This window comes from Triticum dicoccoides, chromosome 1B (assembly GCF_002162155.2).
Source record: "Triticum dicoccoides isolate Atlit2015 ecotype Zavitan chromosome 1B, WEW_v2.0, whole genome shotgun sequence".
Classification (NCBI taxonomy): domain Eukaryota; kingdom Viridiplantae; phylum Streptophyta; class Magnoliopsida; order Poales; family Poaceae; genus Triticum; species Triticum dicoccoides.
This window is the reverse complement of record NC_041381.1, coordinates 89,250,654-89,276,228: the sequence shown is the minus strand read 5'-3', so window position 1 is coordinate 89,276,228 and position 25,575 is coordinate 89,250,654. Positions and strand designations below refer to the sequence as shown.

Below are 25,575 nucleotides of genomic sequence, written 5' to 3'. Positions count from 1 at the left end.
GGGGTAAAACGAGGCTTCTGCTGAGCTCCAGAATTGTACTTCCCTTGTCCATACTTCCTCTTGCGGCTGTCAATTTGCTGCTGCTTCCCTTCAATCATGAGATCTCTATCTACCAACTCCTGGTAGTTGTTGAAGGTTGCCACCATCAACTGCATGCTCAGCTCATCATTCAATCCTTCCAGAAACTTCTCCTGCTTAGCTGCATCCGTAGCGATGTCATCTGGGGCATAACGTGCTAGCTTACTAAAGTCATCCACATACTGACCAACTGTACGTCCTCCTTGGTGCAAGTTGCGAAACTCACGCTTCTTCATGGCCGTAGCTCCTGCTGAAACATGGGAAGTATGGAAAGCCTGCTGAAACTGATCCCATGTGACAATGTCGATAGGATAAGTGGCCGTGAAATTCTCCCACCATGATGCTGCGGGTCCATCAAGCTGATGTGCGGCAAAACACACCTTCTCCACATATGTGCATCCTGTAGTGGTCAACTCCCTTCCCATCTTGCGGAGCCAATCATCTGCAACTATCGTCTCGGTGCTACTGGAGAACACCGGCGGATTCAGCCTCAAGAAACGGGCTAAGTGATCAACGGGTGGTGGTGGTGGTGGGTTGTTGTTGTTGTTGTTGTTGTTGTTTTTGTTGTTGTTCCCCTGATTCTGATTCTGGACTAGCATCTGCATTAATGCATCCTACTGCTGGATCAAGTGAGTGAGTTCCGGTGGGAAAGCAAATCCATTGTCACGTTTCGGAGGCATCTGAGGGTTTAGAAAAGATGAGAAATATAGAACAAAAATAGATATAGAGAGAAACACTACCCATATGCACATGAGACAAATGCAATCAATATCACTTCAGTCAATTCAAACAAGGGCATACAATGGTCCAACTATCGTTACAAAAGTGCTCGGACTATACTATATACATGGGGGAATACTACTACTGTTATGGTGGTCGACTAGAAAAATTGATCGGTCGAAGACTCCATGATATCTGCTCCAGCTTCATCAACAAAGTCATCATCGCTATCGTTTGGGTCTGAGTCAGTGTCGTCGATGATGATGTAGTTCTCCGGGCAAGTGCAATCATCATCTTCTCCTCCAGTCGCGGGGAATCCCATAAACACTTTTAGCTTCTTCTTCAGATCATCATTCTTCTCCATGAGTGTCGTCATTTCCTCCTCATATCCATCGCGTGTAGACTTGAGTTCTTCCTCTAGCTCCGTGATCCTGGTCATTTCCTTCTTCAGATCTATCATGCCTGCGCACATCTGGTTCTCCTGGCGGCGAATGTGCTGGTTTAACTCCTGGATGAAAGCTGCAATTGACCTATCCTTCCTGGTGTTGATCATCTCCCATTGCTCATCTCGGCACCCACAAATTTGGTAGATAGTATCCTTGAGATCCTTGTGGTAAACTTCTCCGATGCGTCCCATGGTGATGTGGGCTGCCAAGCTCTTTCCTAGACTCCAGGTTGGTGCATCAAAGGAAAACTCTATGGGCTCAGTGATGGGCATGAACGTCCTTCCTGGAACTTGAACTTGAATCATCCAACACTCCTCTTCTGGTAAAGTGGTGATGTAGGTCCCGGTGAAGCTTGGTACTCCGATGTTTAGGTATCTAGTGACGTCCAAAAGGTGTATCTTCATCCGGTTGCGTGAACTAGTTACTTACATCCGCCATCCTAAAAGAGTAGAGAAGATGAGGAGTCATAAATGAGAAGAGAGAGTAGTGATCTAGGGTTTAAGCTTAGTGGTCGTGTCCTACAGTTAGCGTGTGCTCTGATACCATCTTGTAGCGACCAGACCTCAAACAGTCTGATCTCTGTGCATTAGTGTCATCCCTGGATTGGTAATGCTAACACGCACAGTACTTGAAGGATTTATAACAGAGTAGCAATCACACACTTATTACATCGAATGTCTCAAAAGAGAACTTATTACAATAAATATGGCTGAAGGCCGTCTAATAACGATAACAGCGGAAGTCTTGGAAGGTAAGCGAGTCCATCAACTCCAACAGCATCACTGAGTATAAGACCACGACCTAAGGCACCTTACTCGTCGTCTGAAAAGTCTGCAACATGAACATTGCAGCCCGAAAACGGGTCAGCACATGGAATATGCTGGCATGTAACACATATAGAGTAATGAACAGAATCATGCTATCACTACATGCATATATGGCTGGTGGAAAGCTCTATGGTTACAGTTTTGCATAAAGCCAGTTTTTCCCTACTGCAAAAGAATAAATTTTATTTAACTATCATGGTGATTGTTAAACATTGATAAGGTTACCCCAACTCAATCCCAATTAAGCATGGCCGAGACACAGTCTTTCGGAAGCATTAACTCTTTACTCTGGGTAGACAGTACCAACCTACATCCCCTACATCTACTAGTCTACCACTAAAAGAGGTCACACAACTTAATCAACTATGCTAGAGCCCATAGTAGCTTGCGGCTATGCACGGAAGTTTCTAGCATGAATAATCTCATGATCCCTTTGAGCCTAGGTGGCGGTCCATAGGAGAATCACACGGTACCCCGGGATTTCCAAAAATACAGGCAACACTGGGTTCCCCAGGTGCCTCAATCCACCCAGATGTGAATTTAAGTTGCCACCTTAAGTAAACCATTAATTAACAATCTCACATCTGTCATGGATACACTCACCCAATCCACGTCTACTAGCATAGCAATATAAGCAAACGTAGAAGTAACTCCCAAAGGTTTGATAAAAAAACAGGTAATAGGTACTACCTCATCTACTTCCCAAAACCCATATATTAAACAGATACTAGTCATGCAATTGTTTGGGGATTGATCTAATGCAAAAAAACTGGGTAGTAAAGAGGTATGATCAAAGTGTTACTTGCCTTGCTGATGGTCCGTGAAACCTAGAGATTCGAAGTAGCAAGCGGCGCACTCCAGGTACTCTATCGCAAACAAACAAGCATACAATAAGCACTCATATAATTCACAGGTAAAACTCAAATAAAATATCTAACCAGAAAGTTCAACTTAATAACTCCGGTTTGCAAAAAGAATCAACTCAAACCAAGCAACGAAACTCAAACGGCGAAAGAAACAAGCTTCGTTTACTAATCTGGACCTAAGTCAAATTTTATAGTAGCAAAAACTTGTTTGAGTTGGTTAAATGGAAAGAGGTTTTCGAGACAAAACTCTAGGCGCTTGAATCGCCTGATTTCGATAAACGAGCAAAAAGTTAAACTAAAACGAAAATCGGATCGGAAATCGCGATAATAAATAATCGCAGAAAATCCGAGAAAAGAAAAAACGGACGAACAGGCTAAGGAACGAACGTTCGCTGTCTGCGGCTAAACAACGAAAAATGTTCGTTAAAACGAACGTACGGACGAACATCCGCAAAATAAACTAAACCAGAAAAACTAAACCGATCTATTAAAATAAAATAAACCGCGGCTTAAAAAACAAGCGGTTTTTCTCAGAAAACCGTCAGCGACTACCTCCAGCGAGGTCTGGCGTCGGGCTCCAGCGGGGCGGGGCAGCGGCGGCGGCGGGTGGTGGCGGCGATGGGCGGCAGGGCGGCGACGGTCGGGACGGGCGGCGGCGCGGCGAGGGGCGGCAGCGGCGAGGCGCGACGTCGGCGCTGGTCTCGAGGCGGGGCGGGGCGGCGGCTAGGGTTTCGGCCCGGGGCAGGCCGCCCGGGCGCAGTGTCCAGGCCGGACACGGCCCGGTAAGGCGGTAACCTTTTTTAAATAATTACGCGTAGAAAAACAAATAAAAGAAATACTAAACAGACTCCAAAAATCCCAAAATAAATTTTCCCTGTCCTCTAAAATCAAGCTGGACAAGGTGAACATTTATTTGGGGCCTAAATGCAATTTTGAAACGCGCATTTTTCCTAATTCAAATAATATAGCGATAAAACTCCGAAATAAAATCTTGTTTGATTTTAATATTAAACCCTTAATATTTCTTTATTTTGGGAAATTCATTTTATTTCCTCTCTCATATTTTTATAATAGAAATGATTGAAGATAAAATAATTAAAATCTAATGATCCTGTTTTTCAAAATTTGAGAAAACTCAAATATGAAAATAACGAAATCCCCAACTCTCTCCGTGGGTCCTTGAGTTGCGTAGAATTTTTAGGATCAAGCCAAAATGCAAGAAAATATGATATGCAAATATGATCTAATGTGTAACATTCCAAATTGAAAATTTGGGATGTTACAGGAACTTCCGGCCCTGCCTGCGCGTAGCAACTTGGGCCGAGGCCCGCGTACCCTTTCGCCCCTTAGACTATATATACTCTTATCCTACCTACCTTTTAGGGTTAGCGTTGATTTAGCTCATTTGTGAGATAGAGCTTCGCTCATCCATCCGGATCTACTCCTTGTGAGGGACCGACACCTCTTCGGAGAAGATCCACCTGGATTCAAGACCTCCATCCGGAGAAGACCATCAAGACCTCCTCACGGAGAAGAACCGGTTACCCTTTGTATCGTCTCTTGTTGGCTTTGGATCTTGTATTACCTCGTGCCTCGATGATCTAACACATGTGTGACTTTTATCCTTGTTGGTTTGAGTGTTTCTCTTATGTTTTCTCCCGTGTTACCCATCGTGTTCTTCATGTTCATCATTGGGATCCGCTCCTTTCATGAAAGATCGGGCGTCTAGGGTTCTACCCTACATCACATCTCGTGCTTCTCTATGATACGATGCGCCATATCCTTCGGTATACCCTCACACCAAAGGCCAGTGATTCTCACAACATAAGGAGTTCCATGTTGGATGTCTTTGTGTACCTACATAGGAAGAAGAAAGTGGATTGTCTGGACTTCATGTTCTATGAGCTCCATCAGTGTGTGCAAGAGAACAAGTCTTTGATCTATGCTCCTTTCATCTAGGCATTAATTGAGTTCGTCTGCCCGGCTAAGTACATCTCTTAGTACAAGACGTCTATTCCCAAGAGCAACTCCAACTGGACTCCAGCTGCTCCTGCTCCATATGTGCCTCCCAAGATAAGGCGCAATCCTAGACCTGAGGATGGTGCCACTCACACTCCTGGTATGTCCTCCACTGCATAGATCCCTCATGGTAAGGCCAAGATGATAGGGTTTGAGGATGTTTTCGCCAAAGCGGAAAAGAAGTCTTTGTTCAAGATTATGAGCAACATGTTCAAGATGTGTCAGTCTATCCAGCGTCAACAGGTTAAGGAGATCAACAAGGAGAAGCTTGTGAGGCGTCAGCAAAAGGCTGCGAGGGCTGCAACTGGTGAGGAGGTTGGCCCAGGGTCAGAGGACATTGACAGTGAGGCCATAATGTGTTCCCTTTTTATGGCAGGATGGCGCTCTGATGATGATGATGCTTCGAGCGCTCCTCCTCTTGTCTAGTGGGTCTGTGTGTCGCCATTTGTCTCCTTTGTGTTGTCTGATGACAAAGGGGGAGAAGTGATGGTGTTGGTGCTTTTCGGTGTGTGTGTTGAGATCTCAAGCCTTGTGCTTATTTGCTTTGTTGGTTGGTTTTAGTTGGCTTGAGATACTCTTGTTTACTTCTTGGTGTGGTTGTGAACTTCTCGTATTTTCTCGTGAGGCACTAGCATTTATCTTGGACCTATGCAATGGTTATATTGTGCTTATTATGTTATTTATTATGTGTCTCACGATAATTGCTCACCACACATTTTCATGAGATCTAGGCATCGTTATAGGTTTATTATGTTGATCTCATGTCTTGACAATATTGATCTTGGGGTAGCCTCCTATGTGTGTACTTGATGCCTTCTCATGCATATACTCTATCCCGGCACACATATAGGGGGAGCTTCTGTGATCAATCTTTGTCTCATGGCTATTTCATATCTTCGTATCCTTTATGACATGTTCTAACCACGTTGTCATCAATGCACCAAAAAGGGGAAGATTGAAAGTGCATTTGGCACTTAAACTTTATTTTGGTGTCATGACAATGTGGTTAGTGGAACTAACATCTGGTGATGTAGTTTATCTTAGGATATTGGTTCCATATTACGATTGATGGAGATGTGCGACCCCCCAATTTCAAAAAGATCAAAGGCGTGGTCTTCCAGTGATTCAAAGGTTTTATTTTTGGTTTCCTTCATGTCGTAGGAAAGACCGCACTATTAAGAGGGGTCGGTGTGGATATGTGTTGTGTGGGAATGTCATTGCTGAAACATATACACCAGCCTACCCATTCCTACCACTAAAATCCATAGTGTGCGTGCATGTGGTACTCAGAGGGCTTGCAACAGATTTCTGGGTACCCCATGCGCACGGGGTCTTTTGACCCCCGTGCGCATGGGGTACTGCGAGTACCCCATGCGCACGGGGGTCGGTGTGAAATTCTATGAGTACCCCATGCGCACGGGGTCCAAGGGGCAGAAACAGCCACCCCGGGCACTAACACTATAAAGCCCCCCCATTTTCTTCCTCCATCCCTAACCCTAATTTCTTGTTGAGCTCCACCATTGCTACACCTCATTTTGCTCAATACTCTCAATCTCTCCAGCCAAACTTGTTGAAACTTTGGGGATTGGGAGAGCAAGACCCGATCTACATCTTGACCAAACCAAATCATGTTCCCCGCAATATTTCTTCCCCATTGACTTGTTACTCTTGGAGCTTGGGATCCTAGGCAGTTAGAGGTTCCTTTGGAAGCTTCCTTGCTTGTGGTGTGCTCTGGAGAAGTTTGTAAAGGTATGGTGGTCGCCTTCAAGACCAACCCCGAGTGATTCGAGGTCCATCCGTTGGGGGTGACTCGAAGGAGACTGCGGTGTGCCTTCGTGGCATTCCGCAAGCTTTCGCTCTCGCACCGCTATAAATGGAGAGTAGCTCTTCCCCAAGGAAGAGTGAACTTCGGGATAAAATTCGCGTCCTTGCCTCACTTGTGGTTAATCCTTTCCCGCACTTTACTTTGCCTTGTATCCTTGTTGGCTTGCTAATTAAATTGTTGCCTAGCATACTTTGCTTTAAGCTTTCTTGTCATATAGGTTGTGTTCACCTAGTTGCATATCTAGTGAACCCTATTTATCTGCTAAACCTTAAAATTGACAAGAAAGATTAAAATTTGTAGTCTCCTATTCACCCCCCTCTAGTCGACCATACCGATCCTTTCAGCAGTGCTTAGTATGCTTGAATATATCTTCTACAAGATCATGCATAGGCTGGTGAATAAACGAATGGAAGCTATAGAAAAGTGGGCAGGGCAGAGGATATGCCCAAAGATCAAGAAGAAATTGGATAAGAACACAAAGGTTGCTGCAAATTGCCATGTATCTGCAGTTGGCCAACAAATGTTCAGAGTATAGTCTGGTAACAATAGCTACATAGTGGATCTTTCTTTGCATACATGTGATTGCAGAAGATGGCAGTTGTCTGGAGTACCATGTGGTCATTCTATAGCATGTTGCAGGGAGGAGAGAATTGACCCAGAGACAATGATTCATGACTGCTATACAGTTCAGACATATCTCAAGGCATATGGATACACTCTTGTTCCTCTTGCAGACCCAAAGCATTGAGAGATACAGAATGGGTACAAGGTGCATCCACCAGTGTTTACTAAACAGTTGGGAAGGCCCAAGAAAACAGGAATAAGGCAGTAGAGGAGAAGATCAAGAATGGTGTTAGGGTTTTGAACAGAAAAGGTGTTACAATGCAATACTCAATCTATGGCAGAGCTGATCACAACAGAAAGGGCCACTACATATGGCAGGAAACTCTCATTCAAGATGAGATAGAGGTGGTTGATGACAACTATGATGACCCTATCTTTCTTCAGGTATATGCACTACTGAATTTAACTGCATTTGTACTATACTTCACTCATTGTAGATCTTAAGTACATAGAACTGAACTTAACTACAAAGAGCTGAATGTGCTTAAATGAATATGTGCAGAACATTTTCCCAAACAATCTAGATCCTATGTTGGATCCGATTGATTCACCAACATGTATGGTGTTCACCATGGCTCAAAGAGATATTGCTATAAGAGCTCCTCAAAGGGTATATGGCCCACTACCACAATAGTCTGCCTTTGTTGCTGCTGTTGGTGCTGCAACACCTCAGCCAGTGCTCACCATAGAGATGATCATTGGTAGGCAGACAAGGGCAACCACAGTAGCTCACAGAGAAGAAGGATCACAAGTTGCTGCTACAGGAAGAGCAAGTAAAAGACAAAGAAATGCATATGCAGGCAGAGGAAGAGGTGAAGCTCCATATGCAGGCATAGGAAGAGGTGTAGCTCCAGATGCAGACAAAGGAAGAGGTGCAACTCCAGCTATAGGCAGAGGAAGAGGTGCAGCTCCAGCTACTGCAGGGAGAGGAAGAGCAGAAAGAAATGCAGATGCAGCTACACGGATAAGGAGAGGAGGTATTCCAGGTGAGAGGGCATATTGGCTGCTGTTTGGAGATGACAGGATTAACCAAATACCTGATCTCAATGCTCCTTCTGAAGATCTCAATGTACCTGCTCCGTGATTAGCTGGATGTTGCCAGTGACATTTTTTTGTAAAGGACTAGAGTGATGTAACTTAATGACTGGCTTGTTAAGGATGCCAAATAGTGGCATCAAGTGGCAACCATTGCCTATTTTGGGTGGCAAATAGTGGCATTCCTTGCCCTTTTGTAAACTTAACATTTGGAGGGAAGTTCCTGAAGGCGGATTAGTAATGTGGATTGAATTTTACTGCATATTGGCTTGCTAGTTAACTGAGATTTAGCTGAACTTAAGTGCACAATGAACTAGTTAACTGAGATTTAACTAAACTTACGTGCACAATGAAGTAGTTAACTGGATTTTATTGGCTGCTGTTGTACTTAACTGAATGTGATTGACTGTTGTAGTTAACTAAATTTTACTGGCTGTTGTATTTATTGGTTGTTGTTATAGTTAATTGAATGTGATTGACTATTGTAGTTAACTGAATTTTACTGGTTGTTGTAGTTAACTGAATTTTATTCACTGTTGTTGTCGTTAACTGAATTTTATTGACTGTTGTACTGAAAAATATATGAGAAAACCAAAAAATATGGTCTGGGGCTCGAATCAAGGACCTGGGGGTTCATAATGCTGCGTGCAATGCCAATGTGATAGAAGTAGTGATTTGTTCTACCAGCACCTTCTTATCTGAATATTATTAGTTAGTGGGCCTGCAGTTTAGCGTGTGTTATGCTCGCTGTGTGACGACCGTGCATAGAAAAGCATTGTCGTTTCGCTTTCCTAGGCTTTAAGACGTGTCAACCTACCGTTCTCCCTCCCCACTCAACGCTCGCACACCCCACTCTCCTCTACCAATCACCCAAGAAACCCGCGTCGACAACCACACCATCGTCGTCGCCATGGACCAGATGAAGGAAATATGCCCTAGAGGCAATAATAAAGTTATTATTTATTTCCTTATATCATGATAAATGTTTATTATTCATGCTAGAATTGTATTAACCGGAAACATAATACATGTGTGAATATATAGACAAACAGAGTGTCACTAGTATGCCTCTACTTGACTAGCTTGTTAATCAAAGATGGTTATGTTTCCTAACCATGGACAAAGAGTTGTTATTTGATTAACGGGATCACATCATTAGTTGAATGATCTGATTGACATGACCCATTCTGTTAGCTTAGCACCCGACCGTTTAGTATGTTGCTATTGCTTTCTTCATGACTTATACATGTTCCTATGACTATGAGATTATGCAACTCCCGTTTATCGGAGGAACACTTTGTGTGCTACCAAACATCACAACGTAACTGGGTGATTATAAAGGTGATCTACAGGTGTCTCCAAAGGTACTTGTTGGGTTGGCGTATTTCGAGATTAGGATTTTTCACTCTGAATGTCGGAGAGGTATCTCTGGGCCCTCTCGGTAATGCACATCACTTAAGCCTTGCAAGCATTGCAACTAATGAGTTAGCTGCGAGATGATGTATTACGGAATGAGTAAAGAGACTTGCCGGTAACGAGATTGAACTAGGTATTGGATACCGACGATCGAATCTCGGGCAAGTAACATATCGATGACAAAGGGAACAACATATGTTGTTATGCGGTCTGACCAATAAAGATCTTCGTAGAATATGTAGGAACCAATATGGGCATCCAGGTCCCGCTATTGGTTATTGATCGGAGACGTGTCTCGGTCATGTCTACATTGTTCTCGAACCGTAGGGTCCGCACGCTTAAAGTTACGATGACAGTTTCTTTATGAGTTTATGTATTTTGATGTACCGAAGTTTGTTCGGAGTCCCGGATGTGATCATGGACATGACGAGGAGTCTCGAAATGGTCGAGACATAAAGATTGATATATTGGACGACTATATTCGGACACCGGAATTATTCCGGGTGATTTCGGAGAAAACCGGAGTGCTGGGGGGTTACCGGAACCCCCCGGGAGAGTTAATGGGCCACATGGGCCTTGGTGGGAAGAGAGAGGGGCGGCCAGGGTGGGCAGCGTGCCCCCTCTCCCTCTGGTCCGAATTGGACTATGAGGGGGGGCGGCGCCCCCCTTTCCTTTCCCCATCTCCCTTCCCCCTCCTAGTAGGAGTAGGAAAGGAGGAATCCTACTCCTACTAGGAGGAGGATTCCTCCTCCTTGGCGTGCCCCAAGGGGCCGGCCGGCCTCCCCCCCCTTGCTCCTTTATATACGGGGGCGGGGGGCACCCCATAGACACACAAGTTGATCTTCGTGATCGTTCCTTAGCCGTGTGCGGTGCCCCCTCCATGATATTACACCTCGGTCATATTGTAGCAGTGCTTAGGCAAAGCCCTGCGACGGTTGAACATCAAGATCGTCACCACGCCGTCGTGGTGACGGCACTCCTCCCCGAAGCTTTGCTGGATCGGAGCCCGGGGTGCGTCATCGAGCTGTACGTGTGTCAAGAACTCGGAGGTGCCGGAGTAACGGTGCTTGGATCGGTTGGACCGGGAAGACGTACGACTACTTCCTCTATGTTGCGTCAACGCTTCCGCTTCGGTCTACGAGGGTACGTAGACAACACTCTCCCCTCTTGTTGCTATGCATCACCATGATCTTGCGTGTGCGTAGGAATTTTTTTGAAATTACTGCGTTCCCTAACAGTGGTATCAGAGCCTAGGTTTTATGGTTTGATGTTATATGCACGAGTAGAACACAAGTGAGTTGTGGGCGATATAAGTCATACTGCTTACCAGCATGTCATATTTTGGTTCGGCGGTATTGTTGGATGAAGCGGCCCGGACCAACATTACGCGTATGCTTACGCGAGACTGGTTCTACCGCCGTGCTTTGCACACAGGTGGCTAGCGGGTGTCAGTTTCTCCAACTTTAGTTGAACCGAGTGTGGCTACGCCCGGTCCTTGCGAAGGTTAAAACAACACCAACTTGACAAACTATCGTTGTGGTTTTGATGCGTAGGTGAGATTGGTTCTTGCTTAAGCCCGTAGCAGCCACGTAAAACTTGCAACAACAAAGTAGAGGACATCTAACTTGTTTTTGCAGGGCATGTTGTGATGTGATATGGTCAAGACATGATGAATTTTATTGTATGAGATGATCATGTTTTGTAACCGAGTTATTGGCAACTGGCAGGAGCCATATGGTTGTCGCTTTATTGTATGCAATGCAATCGCCCTGTAATACTTTACTTTATCACTAAGCAGTAGCGATAGTCGTAGAAGCATAAGATTGGCGAGACGACAACGATGCTACGATGGAGATCAAGGTGTCGCGCCGGTGACGATGGTGATCATGATGGTGCTTCGAAGATGGAGATCACAAGCACAAGATGATGATGGCCATATCATATCACTTATATTGATTGCATGTGATGTTTATCTTTTATGCATCTTATCTTGCTTTGATTGACGGTAGCATTTTAAGATGATCTCTCACTAATTATCAAGAAGTGTTCTCCCTGAGTATGCACCGTTGCCAAAGTTCGTCGTGCCCAGACACCACGTGATGATCGGGTGTGATAAGCTCTACGTCCATCTACAACGGGTGCAAGCCAGTTTTGCACACGCAGAATACTCGGGTTAAACTTGACGAGCCTAGCATATGCAGATATGGCCTCGGAACACGGAGACCGAAAGGTCGAGCGTAAATCATATAGTAGATATGATCAACATAAGATGTTCACCATTGAAAACTAATCCATTTCACGTGATGATCGGTTATGGTTTAGTTGAATTTGGATTACGTGATCACTTAGAGGATTAGAGGGATGTCTATCTAAGTGGGAGTTCTTAAGTAATATGATTAATTGAACTTAAATTTATCATGAACTTAGTACCTGATAGTATCTTGCTTGTCTATGTTGATTGTAGATAGATGGCCCGTGCTGTTGTTTCGTTGAATTTTAATGCGTTCCTTGAGAAAGCAAAGTTGAAAGATGATGGTAGCAACTACGTAGACTGGGTCCGTAACTTGAGGATTATCCTCATTGCTGCTCAGAAAAGTTACGTCCTGGAAGCACCGCTGGGTGCCAGGCCTGCTGCTGATGCAACTGACGACGTTAAGAACGTCTGGCAGAGCAAAGCTGATGACTACTCGATAGTTCAATGTGCCATGCTTTACGGCTTAGAACCGGGACTTCAACGACGTTTTGAATGTCATGGAGCATATGAGATGTTCTAGGAGTTGAAGTTAATATTCCAGAAGAATGCCAGGATTGAGAGATATGAAGTCTCCAATAAGTTCTATAGCTGCAAGATGGAGGAGAATAGTTCTGTCAGTGAGCATATACTCAAGATGTCTGGGTATTGTAATCACTTGATTCAACTGGGAGTTACTCTTCCGGATGATAGCGTCATTGACAGAATTCTCCAATCACTTCCACCAAGCTACAAGAGCTTCATGATGAACTATAATATGCAAGGGATGGATAAGACAATTCCTGAGCTCTTCGCAATGCTAAAGGCTGTGGAGGTAGAAATCAAGAAGGAGCATCAAGTGTTGATGGTCAACAAGACCACTAGTTTCAAGAAAAAGGGCAAAGGGAAGAAGAAGGGGAACTTCAAGAAGAACAGCAAGCAAGTTGCTGCTCAAGAGAAGAAACCCAAGTCTGGACCTAAGCCTGAAACTGAGTGCTTCTACTGCAAGCAGACTGGTCACTGGAAGCAAAACTGCCCCAAGTATTTGGCGGATAAGAAGGATGACAAGGTGAACAAAGGTATATGTGATATACATGTTATTGATGTGTACCTTACTAGAGCTCGCAGTAGCACCTGGGTATTTGATACTGGTTCTGTTGCTAATATTTGCAACTCGAAACAGGGACTACGGATTAAGCGAACACTAGCAAAGGACGAGGTGACGATGCGCGTGGGAAATGGTTCCAAAGTCGATGTGATCGCGGTCGGCACGCTACCTCTACATCTACCTTCGGGATTAGTATTAGACCTAAATAATTGTTATTTGGGGCCAGCGTTGAGCATGAACATTATATCTGGATCTTGTTTGATGCGAGACGGTTATTCATTTAAATCAGAGAATAATGGTTGTTCTATTTATATGAGTAATATCTTTTATGGTCATGCACCCTTGAAGAGTGATCTATTTTTGATGAATCTCGATAGTAGTGATACACATATTCATAATGTTGAAGCCAAAAGATGCAGAGTTGATAATGATAGTGCAACTTATTTGTGGCACTGCCGTTTAGGTCATATCGGTGTAAAGTGCATGAAGAAACTCCATACTAATGGACTTTTGGAACCACTTGATTATGAATCACTTGGTACTTGCGAACCATGCCTCATGGGCAAGATGACTAAAACGCCGTTCTCTGCTACTATGGAGAGAGCAACAGATTTGTTGGAAATCATACATACAGATATATGTGGTTCGATGAATATTGAGGCTCGTGGCGGATATCGTTATTTTCTCACCTTCACAGATGATTTAAGCAGATATGGGTATATCTACTTAATGAATCATAAGTCTGAAACATTTGAAAAATTCAAAGAATTTCAGAGTGAAGTTGAAAATCATCGTAATAAGAAAATAAAGTTTCTACGATCTGATCGTGGAGGAGAATATTTAAGTTACGAGTTTGGTCTACACTTGAAACAATGCGGAATAGTTTCGCAACTCACGCCACCCGGAACACCACAGCGTAATGGTGTGTCCGAACGTCGTAATCGTACTTTACTTGATATGGTGCGATCTATGATGTCTCTTACAGATTTACCGCTATCGTTTTGGGGTTATGCTTTAGAGACGGCCACATTCACATTAAATAGGGCACCATCAAAATCCGTTGAGACGACACCTTATGAACTATGGTTTGGCAAGAAACCAAAGTTGTCGTTTCTTAAAGTTTGGGGCTGTGATGCTTATGTGAAAAAGCTTCAACCTGATAAGCTCGAACCCAAATCGGAGAAATGTGTCTTCATAGGATACCTAAAGGAGACAGTTGGGTACACCTTCTATCACAGATCCGAAGGCAAGACATTCATTGCTAAGAATGGATCCTTTCTAGAGAAGGAGTTTCTCTCGAAAGAAGTGACTGGGAGGAAAGTAGAACTTAATGAGGTAACTATACCTGCTCCCTTGTTGGAAAATAGTACATCACAGGAACTGGTTTCTGTGACGTCAAAACCAACTAGTGAGGAAGTTGATGATGATCATAGAACTTCAGATCAAGTTGCTACAGAACCTCGTAGGTCAAACAGAGTAAGATCCGCACCAGAGTGGTACGGTAATCCTATTCTGGAAGTCATGCTACTAGATCATGATGAACCTACGAACTATGAAGAAGCAATGGTGAGCCCAGATTCCGCAAAATGGCTTGAAGCCATGAAATCTGAGATGGGATCCATGTATGAGAACAAAGTATGGACTTTGGTTGACTTGCCCGATGGTCGGCAAGCAATTGAGAATAAATGGATCTTCAAGAAGAAGACTGACGCTGACGGTAATGTTACTGTCTACAAAGCTCGACTTGTTGCAAAAGGTTTTCGACAAGTTCAAGGGATTGACTACGATGAGACCTTCTCACCCGTAGCGATGCTTAAGTCTGTCCGAATCATGTTAGCAATTGCCGCATTTTATGATTATGAAATTTGGCAAATGGATGTTAAAACTGCATTCCTGAATGGGTTTCTGGAGGAAGAGTTGTATATGATGCAACCAGAAGGTTTTATCGATCCAAAGGGAGCTAACAAAGTGTGCAAGCTCCAGCGATCCATTTATGGACTGGTGCAAGCCTCTCGGAGTTGGAATAAACGCTTTGATAGTGTGATCAAAGCATTTGGGTTTATACAGACTTTTGGAGAAGCCTGTATTTACAAGAAAGTGAGTGGGAGCTCTGTAGCATTTCTAATATTATATGTGGATGACATATTATTGATTGGAAATGATATAGAATTTCTGGATAGCATAAAGGGATACTTGAATAAAAGTTTTTCAATGAAAGACCTCGGTGAAGCTGCTTACATATTGGGCATTAAGATCTATAGAGATAGATCAAAACGCTTAATTGGACTTTCACAAAGCACATACCTAGACAAAGTTTTGAAGAAGTTCAAAATGGAGCAAGCAAAGAAAGGATTCTTGCCTGTATTGCAAGGTGTGAAGTTGAGTAAGACTCAATGCCCGACCACTGCAGAAGATAGAGAGAAAATGAAAGATGTTCCCTATGCTTCAGCCATAGGCTCTATCATGTATGCAATGTTGTGTACCAGACCTAATGTGTGCCTTGCTATAAGTTTAGCAGGGAGGTACCAAAGTAATCCAGGAGTGGATCACTGGACAGCGGTCAAGAACATCCTGAAGCACCTGAAAAGGACTAAGGATATGTTTCTCGTGTATGGAGGTGACAAAGAGCTCATCGTAAATGGTTACGTTGATGCAAGCTTTGACACTGATCCGGACGATTCTAAATCGCAAACCGGATACGTGTTTACATTAAACGGTGGAGCTGTCAGTTGGTGCAGTTCAAAACAAAGCGTTGTGGCAGGATCTACGTGTGAAGCGGAATACATAGCTGCTTCGGAAGCAGCTAATGAAGGAGTCTGGATGAAGGAGTTCATATCCGATCTAGGTGTCATACCTAGTGCATCGGGTCCAATGAAGATCTTTTGTGACAATACTGGAGCGATTGCCCTAGCGAAGGAATCCGAATTTCACAAGAAAACCAAGCACATCAAGAGACGCTTCAATTCCATCCGGGATCTAGTCCAGGTGGGAGACATAGAGATTTGCAAGATACATACGGATCTAAATGTTGCAGACCCATTGACTAAGCCTCTTCCACGAGCAAAACATGATCAGCACCAAGACTCCATGGGTGTTAGAATCATTACTGTGTAATCTAGATTATTGACTCTAGTGCAAGTGGGAGACTGAAGGAAATATGCCCTAGAGGCAATAATAAAGTTATTATTTATTTCCTTATATCATGATAAATGTTTATTATTCATGCTAGAATTGTATCAACCGGAAACATAATACATGTGTGAATATATAGACAAACAGAGTGTCACTAGTATGCCTCTACTTGACTAGCTTGTTAATCAAAGATGGTTATGTTTCCTAACCATGGAGAAAGAGTTGTTATTTGATTAACGGGATCACATCATTAGTTGAATGATCTGATTGACATGACCCATTCCGTTAGCTTGGCACCCGATCGTTTAGTATGTTGCTATTGCTTTCTTCATGACTTATACATGTTCCTATGACTATGAGATTATGCAACTCCCGTTTACCGAAGGAACACTTTGTGTGCTACCAAACGTCACAACGTAACTGGGTGATTATAAAGGTGCTCTACGGGTGTCTCCAAAGGTACTTGTTGGGTTGGCGTATTTCGAGATTAGGATTTGTCACTCCGAATGTCGGAGAGGTATCTCTGGGCCCTCTCGGTAATGCACATCACTTAAGCCTTGCAAGCATTGCAACTAATGAGTTAGTTGCGAGATGATGTATTACGGAATGAGTAAAGAGACTTGCCGGTAACGAGATTGAACTAGGTATTGGATACCGACGATCGAATCTCGGGCAAGTAACATACCGATGACAAAGGGAACAACGTATGTTGTTATGCGGTCTAACCGATAAAGATCTTCGTAGAATATGTAGGAACCAATATGGGCATCCAGGTCCCGCTATTGGTTATTGACCGGAGACGTGTCTCGGTCATGTCTACATTGTTCTCGAACCGTAGGGTCCGCACGCTTAAAGTTACGATGACAGTTTCTTTATGAGTTTGTGTATTTTGATGTACCGAAGTTTGTTCGGAGTCCCGGATGTGATCATGGACATGACGAGGAGTCTCGAAATGGTCGAGACATAAAGATTGATATATTGGACGACTATATTCGGACACCGGAATTGTTCCGGGTGATTTCGGAGAAAACCGGAGTGCCGGGGGGTTACCGGAACCCCCCGGGAGAGTTAATGGGCCACATGGGCCTTGGTGGGAAGAGAGAGGGGCGGCCAGGGTGGGCTGCGCGCCCCCTCTCCCTCTGGTCCGAATTGGACTAGGAGGGGGGGCGGCGCCCCCCTTTCCTTCCCCCCTCTCCCTTCCCCCTCCTAGTAGGAGTAGGAAAGGAGGAATCCTACTCCTACTAGGAGGAGGATTCCTCCTCCTTGGCGCGCCCCAAGGGGCCGGCTGGCCTCCCCCCTTGCTCCTTTATATACGGGGGCGGGGGGCACCCCATAGACACACAAGTTGATCTTCGTGATCGTTCCTTAGCCGTGTGCGGTGCCCCCCTCCACGATATTACACCTCGGTCATATTGTAGCAGTGCTTAGGCGAAGCCCTACGACGGTTGAACATCAAGATCGTCACCACGCCGTCGTGCTGACAGAACTCCTCCCTGAAGCTTTGCTGGATTGGAGCCCGGGGTGCGTCCTCGAGCTGTACGTGTGTCAAGAACTCGGAGGTGCCGGAGTAACGGTGCTTGGATCGGTTGGACTGGGAAGACGTACGACTACTTCCTCTACGTTGCGTCAACGCTTCCGCTTCGGTCTACGAGGGTACGTAGACAACACTCTCCCCTCTCGTTGCTATGCATCACCATGATCTTGCGTGTGCGTAGGAATTTTTTTGAAATTACTGCGTTCCCCAACACCAGAGTCTCGGCTGGCAGAAGGTCGTTGAAGAGCTGGCTGGCGACAACCAAGAGATACGCGTGCAATACAGGGAGATCACGCGGTGGTTCCCAAGTGTTTAGATGATGAGGATCCACGCGTGCGGTCTCGTGAAGGTGATCACGGATGCTGAAAAGCTCCATTCTTTCCCCGCCGGCTTCAACGTCCCTTCGGTGACCATCCTCATGTGGCAATGCGCGAGGTTCAGCGCTCCCCTGACCCAGGCATCGCGCCCGCTGGTGGATGTACCGCTCATCCATCGCGGCACCGGCCCAGCCGGATGCAGAGCGCGTTGCGTCCAGGACTGAGCACATCAGCGACATCGTGCTTGACCTCCCAACGCCCGTCAACGCCACCTACAGGGACCACCACGGTCCATCTGTCCTCCTTGGGCCAGACGACAACTCCAACGATGAGTCATCTGACAAGGAGGTTGAGGAGGTCGTCGTCCTCTTAGACTCCGGAGGTGCAGATGGTTGCGCCGGTCAGCGCTGCTGTGGAGGGTGACCGAAACCTACCCATTGAGGTGGACAAGCTGCCAGATCTGCCTGAAGCCGTCATCATCAACCAGGAGGTTGAGGAGGAGGGTGTGGCGCCGGCAGTACAGGAGGTCAAGAAGAAGAAGAGGGCAATCGTGAAGAGGGTAGTTGTGGAGGTGCGCCGCTCCGAGCGCCTGAAGCTGCGCAAGGAGGAGTGAAGAAAAAGGATGCTGAAGAAGAAAGTAGGGTCTGTAGATGATGCTTAGGTATGTTGTTATATCACAGCATATAAGTTAGAAATATGATGTTGTTAGCTAGGTATGCTACTATATCACAGCATATAAGTTAGAACTATTTTGGACATGCTATGGTTAGGTGTGCTACTATATACAACACATAAGTTATCTGTAATTATGTGGTTTGCAAATTGAACTATGTATGATGTTGGTCTGCAACTGCTGCAGTGCTTTGCTTAAAATGTTGCATTGTACTGCTTTATTTGTTTCTATGTGCATGTGGATAGCTTGATAGACCATATGGAACACTTAGTCTAAATAGCATTCTGTATGTACATATGCCACATTCTGCAAAAATTCAGTTATCAAACAAATAGTCACAGACAAAAAATCAGTTATCAAACTTAGTTAACTGAGACAACAATCCAGTTGTCTCTAAACATGTTTCGTTAACTATATTTCTATTAAGTTAACTGAACACAAACTCAGTACTACTGTGTAAAACAAATTTTAGTTAACTAAATACAAATTCAGCAAATCATGGCCATACCTGCCAGATTTGCACATTGGGGATTAAATAAGCAATATGGGCCTAATACTGGGCTGGTTTATTACCCTTCTGCCTACCTACCAGTTATACCTGGCCATGGGAAGCCCGGCCCGACCCGCCCGGCCCAACCCGGCCCGAAAAAGCCTGACCCGGCTCGGCCCAACGCTGCTCCCAGGCCGGGCTCGGGCCTAGATTTTGAGCCCGAAGGCCGGGCCCGGGCCCATCGTTTTTACATTTTCCTGAAGGTCGGGCCGGGCCGGCCCAAAGCCCGACGGGCTTTTACATGTTCGGGCTGGGCTCGGGCCCAAAAAACAGGCCCGATCGCCGGGCCAGGTCGGGCCCGGGCCTGGGTTTTTTGCGTCGGGCTTGGCTAGGCCCGGCCCGAAGCCCGGCCCGGCCCGAGGTATGGCCAGGTATACTACCAGCCACTATTAATCTTCTGCCTACCTACCAGCCACCATTACTACTATATAAAGCACACCCCCATTGGTAGAAATAGTAGTCAAACCCAAACCCCTCCCTTCTCCTTCCCCCAGCCGCCAAAGAAAGCCCTAGGAGACATGGATCCTGGAGAGGTCATAGATGAAGAAGAAGGGTGCCCAGGGAGCCAAGCGCAGATAGGCAAGAAGGAGGGAGAGAAGGCAATTGGCAGAGAGGATCCTTGCAGAACGCAACCGCAAGGACATGGAGCAGTTCCTAGAGGCATTCCCCCTTGGCTCGAACCTTACTGATGATGATATCATCTACTAGGCAAGGAGGAGGGCAAATTTCCATCCTTTTCAGGTCACTAGGCAGAGGTGGACTAGGATTTTGTATCCATGAATTTGCTGTTAAGTTTCTGTGCTCCTAGATCTACCTTTCTATCTATGTATGAAATCTGTCGATGAATGCAATGTATGAAATCTGTCGATGATGCAGTGTATGCAATGTGTGAATGTAATTCTATCTATGTATGAGTGAATGTATGAGTCAATGTTTTATCTAAACAAAATTCCAGTTAACTGAACCCTAATTCAGTTAACTAAACAAAAAAATCAGTTAACTAAACCATAATTTAGTAAACTAAACAAAATTCAGTTAACTGGAAAAGCAATCAGTTAACTGACACAACAAATCAAATAACCAAATCCAAATTCAGTTAACCAAATCAAAACTCACTTAACTGAATCCATATTCAGAAACTGAATAAAAGTTCTGTTCTCTCCATATGAATTCAGTTAACTCTAAACAAATTTAGATAACTGAATGCAAATTCAGTTAATTCTATACAAACTGAGTGATTAATTCTATACAAACTGAGTGATTAATTCTATACAAACTGAGTGATATTAGGTCATTCATCAAATAGTACAATGCATCAAAGATAACTCAAATTTAGGCAGCAATTCACTTAATTAAACAAGTCCACTGATCCTCATTAACTAAATTAAACAAGTCCATTGATAAAATTCCATTACAGCACCTCCAAATTTGGGCAGCACTACAACACCAATGGATTACTCACATTCATCTAGCATCTCCCTAACCTTCTTTATCTTGCACTTGATGTCTTCCTTATGCTTGAACAAGTCACCAATCATATACTCTAGCTTCTTTATCTCTTTCTTCAACTGATCCTTTTCTTCCTTCAGTTTGTCCCTCTCTTCCATCATTTTGTCCCTCTCTTGCTTCATCTCATCCCTCTCTTTCTCTGCCTTAGCCCTTACCACCTGATGAATGTTGGTCAGAGATTTGTCAGACATTTTCTTCTTCTCAAGTTCTATCTCTAGGCTAGAAAGAGCTAGCCTTGTGTTGCCCAGTTCAGTAATTGCCTGCTCCTTGTCAGCCACCATCTTAGCAAAATCTAGTTTAAAACCCTCAAATCTTGCTCCATCTTTTTCTTCTCTCCCAATATCTTAAAGTTTTCTTCAACATTAACAACATTTTTCCTGAGCCTGAGGTTGACCTCCTCTTCATACATGTCCCAAACCCTAGCTAGACTCATCTTCAATTGGGGAGGCCACTCTGGGTCAACCCAATGCACATAGGGGCATTTAGGCCCATCCTAAAATTGAAGAGGAAAAAATTTAGAGTGAAATTCATAATTCAGTTAACTGCACAAAATTCAGTAACAGTGAATCTAGATTCAGTTAAGTGCAGAAAATTCAGTAACACTGAATCAAGATTCAGTTAACTGACACCAGATTCAGGTTACTATTTTTACAGTAACCTTTGAGCATTCGTCAGCTACTTAAACACTACATATTTGGACAACACTCTAAATTATTTTAAAAAAGATAATCTTCTTCTTACAGTAATATGGCACAGAACAAAACTATAAATGTCGCAAATGAAGTTCAATCACATATGTACTTAAATGGACAAAGCATGCACAACTATGAACACCTACTAAAGCAGTTGTTTTTAATCAAAGAAGGGCTTGCCCCTTCCGATTTTCATTACTGAAAACCACACAGTTCTACAAAAGAGTTCAAAAGTAAACAATAGAAACCAACCGGACTTAACGGGATCAAATAGCAACCCCAACGACCAACGACCAACAAAGGTCAGCCACACCACATAATCCCAAGTTCACAGCTGCCAGACCGGGTTCAAACTACCCTGAGAGCCATTACGTCAACGCAGAAGCAAAAGTAGCAAAAAAGGAGCCAAAGGATCAACTACTAAAGCAGTACCATCTACATCTACAACTATGAACATCTACTAACCTCTTGTGCACAACCCAGGAATCTTCTTCCACTGTCAACAGACTCAAAGGCAACCAACTTCTCACACACTGCTTGGTGCTCACATCTAACAGGTAGATGTGCAGCAAGGCCTCTCCAATCGGAGCAGTCAATGGTGCGAGGAGCCTAAAAGCAAATCTGGTCAGAAATCCCCAATTTTCGCCTAACCCTAAATGCCAGATGCTGGTGGAGAGGATCTCATCGGACTGCTTACGGAGTCGCCACCCGACGAGGAGGAGCTGGATCCGTCATCACTCCATGAAACCATGGCGGCTTGCTTGGCGGCGGCGGCTTGCTGGACGGCAGCGAGGAGGAGCGCTGTGAGCAGAGAGCAAGAACAGAGAGGGGGTGGGCGACGAGTAGTGCGGGTTTGTCTGCAATTGGGGAGGGGGGGGGGACGACCGTGGTCTCCAAAATAATTATTCAGGTGTTTTAGTGAGTGCGGGTTGATTCGAAGGAAAGGCGTTTTTTTTGTTTTGCAAAAACGCGCGCACTGACCAGCTTGGACCCGAGCAGTCCACTTGTCGCGCTGTGATTGGTCCAGGACCAAAGTTGCATATATGATACAATTTGTATGATTGGATAGGTCCACTTTATAAATTGTAGGACTAAATCATCACATCCTGAGCAAGTTCTAGGACCTCGGTGCTTTTACCTCTCCGCTGCCTGTCCTCACAGAACACAGCCCTGTCTGTCACCCACCCCATCATCCTAAAAAGAAAAAAAGGAAAAAAAAAGTCACACACCCCATCGAGATGGCGGACAGGGAGGCCCCACCTGGGTCCGGAATCGGGGCGAAGCGGAGATGCAGGGACGCCGTCGCCGCGGCGGGCCTACCCGACCCGGCCGCAGCCGCTGGCGGCGGCAACAGGCTCCTGGCCGGGTACCTCGCGCACGAATTCCTTGCGCGTGGCACGGTCCTGGGTGAAAGGCGCGCGCCCGGCGGGCAAGACACGGGCTCGGAGGCGAGTCAGGGCCGGGGGCAGGCCGCGCGGTACGAGGCCGTGGCAGCGCTGGTGCAGGTCGGCGGCGCCTACGTTCCCGGGGTGGTGAACCCCGCGCAGCTCGCCGCGTGGGCGACGACACGGTGAGGAGGCCGCGGGGAAGGCGCACATGTGTGTAAGTGTAGCTAAGTCCCTGCTGATCATCCACCCGCAAAAAAAAAAAAGTCCCTGCTGATCATCCGGAGTCCCATTAGTTGGAGCATATGCTGACGATGTAGGTTGGATGAGCTTGAGATCTGTACAGCTATGTTCTCAATGATACCATACGGTAGTAATACATATGGTAGTAATATTGCCTTGCTGTGGTTGGTTCTACTAGACACTACTATGTTCTACTAGTAGTGTCTGATCATGTTGGTGTTCATCGACTACTGCATTAATTTTTCTTCTCATCTAGTGATTCCCTAGAACTGAATCTAGGAAAATTAGTGCCACTTGCCTGTTGTAAGTTTCCCAGGTGCTTAATTCTTAGTTGAGGAAAGCTACAACAAGTACCTTTGCATTGGAGACTTTAGTTGCTTAGCTCTTTAATGTGCTTAGCACCTCATCTTAGCACTAGTGCATTGGAGGAGGTCTTACGCCAAAAACTATTGCATCAAGCAGACAATCTGAAAACCTGGGATAGGTCATAGGTGATCCTCTATCCATCCACAACTGAGCACAGTAATAACCAGATAAATGTATTTGATGGATGTAACCAGTGATTACATCTTGAGCATGCTGTTCTGCATACAAAGGGCACACATGTTCTACCCTCGCTGCGTGGGAACTGCGGTGCGCCGTAGCTCGTGCCGCTCCATGACCCTTCTCATCGCGAGGGCAGCCGCACCACCAGCCTGCACAGTCCCTGTCGCCATGATGGCTGCAAACTCCTGCTTTATCTCCTCCTGTGCTCGGCTCTTCGCCCCTCCGAGGGGGTCTGAAGCTGCTGCCGCTGGCAGAGTCACCTTGGCCACCGTCGCTGCTGGAGCAGCAGGTTGCACGGCTGGCGGGGTGACCATCCTAGTGCCCTTGTCCACTGTCTGGAGCTCAATGCTATTTAGGGAGGTCTCTGTCTGCGTCGCTGCTGCTGGAGCAGCTGGTTTTGCCGGAGGCGGGATGATGCCACCATCACTGTTGACCATTTCATCAGCCCCGGTTTCATTGGCGGTGACTGATCTTGACTCTATCTGATCGTTGTTCGTGGACGGCTGCGTCTGCCCCACTCCCTTGGGAGTGGGTAGCACCACCACAGGCGGGATGATCCCACCGTCATTGCTCACCGTCTCATCCGTGGCAATTTCATCCTGAGTGCTACTTGCGGAAGGCTGCACCTGCCCTGCTTCTTTGGGAGCAGGTATGATTCCACTGTCATGGTCCGCCGTCTTGTCAGCACCTGGTTCATCGGCGGTGACTGATCTCGACTGCATCTGCGCCCCCGCTGCAGGAGCAGGCACGAATTGTGGAGGCTGTTGTGGAGCAGCTCCGGCTTTCATGGTTGTCTCCAGCCCCTGAATCATCGGCACTGGAAAGCCAAAGATCATAGTTTCCATTAGACCTAGACTAGACAGTCGCCGCAAAATTCAAACTCTTAAACCGGGAAAGGCTAGTGGGGAGAAGAGATCTTACTTATCAGCGCGCCAATCGGGCTCTTCATTGCCTCCTTGGGCTGGTCGAGGATGTAGCTCGGAACCGTGGAACCAACGAGGAACTTGACCACCTCATTGCTGAAGTGGTTGCAGTTGTTGCTGAGGAGGTTGTAGGTTTCTGGTGTGTAGCGCGGGCTGATCTCCTGCAGAAAGTCTTCAAAGTCCTCCTTGGCGACATGCGTGACCCCAAAATGCTCTACTCGGGCAGGAGTCCCGTATGGCGTCCTTCCAGGCCGGTCTTGCTGGATGCCTCCCCCGAAGAAGTACTCTTTGCCATGAACCACCACGCCTGTGTGCCTGTGATGATAGGGCCATCATCCATCAACATTATGAGTCAAGTTTTCAGAATATACATATTTAGCGCGTAAAAAGGGCACTTCATCCATAATCCGCAACATCCAATTGCATAAGAAGAGCAGAAAAGCCTGAAGATGCATCTTGTGTACTGTAGGACGTGCACCGGGAATTCCAATTTCCACCAGCGGAATTGCTTTGCGTACGACTTTAAAATGTACGATTCAGTCCGACCCAGTGATCCCACGAATGCCGCTGATGCAGAGTTTTGATCGGAGGGTGACTGAGTAGTGTCGTATAAAGTCGTACAAGTGTTCATCGTACGTCTAGCACTGCTCTTCCACCAGGGTCCCTTCCTACTCTATTCCCGTCAACTTTTTGGAGCAGGAATGCACAGGGGTAAAGAAAAATTGCTTTGCGGCAATATACCGGGGGTGTAAAATCTGCTCAATGGCATTTGCTTTACGTGATTGTGTAAGAAATCTACTGGAGTCCAGTAGGTATGAAACAGAATGGTGCCACCTAATTTTGCTGATCTATATATATTCGGCACATGTTACAACTG

At 45.5% G+C, this 25,575-nt stretch overlaps 2 protein-coding genes across 2 annotated transcripts in view; one reads left to right on the top strand and one right to left on the bottom strand.

The window, feature by feature from the left end:
• Window positions 1–22,736: 22,736 nt before the first annotated feature.
• LOC119321115 lies at window positions 22,737–23,389 on the top strand. Its single transcript, XM_037594948.1, has one exon. The coding sequence runs from the start codon at window positions 22,840–22,842 to the stop codon at window positions 23,173–23,175; it is 336 nt and encodes a 111-aa protein (XP_037450845.1). The 5' UTR covers window positions 22,737–22,839; the 3' UTR covers window positions 23,176–23,389.
• Window positions 23,390–23,697: 308 nt separating this feature from the next.
• The window catches only part of LOC119321107 (uncharacterized protein KIAA0754-like), a 3,155-nt gene continuing 1,277 nt past the window's right edge, over window positions 23,698–25,575 (bottom strand). The window contains exons 4-5 of the mRNA XM_037594939.1: window positions 24,697–25,013; window positions 23,698–24,592 (exon numbers count right to left, since the gene is read on the bottom strand). Coding sequence (XP_037450836.1) covers window positions 23,838–24,592; window positions 24,697–25,013 — 1,072 coding nt within the window. The 3' untranslated portion in view covers window positions 23,698–23,837. The remainder of the gene's footprint in view (window positions 24,593–24,696; window positions 25,014–25,575) is intronic.

What these genes read in the sequence shown, in the direction of transcription:
- LOC119321115 (XM_037594948.1), top strand. Translation starts at nt 22,840, where the DNA reads ATGGCGGACAGGGAGGCCCCACCTGGGTCCGGAATCGGGGCGAAGCGG.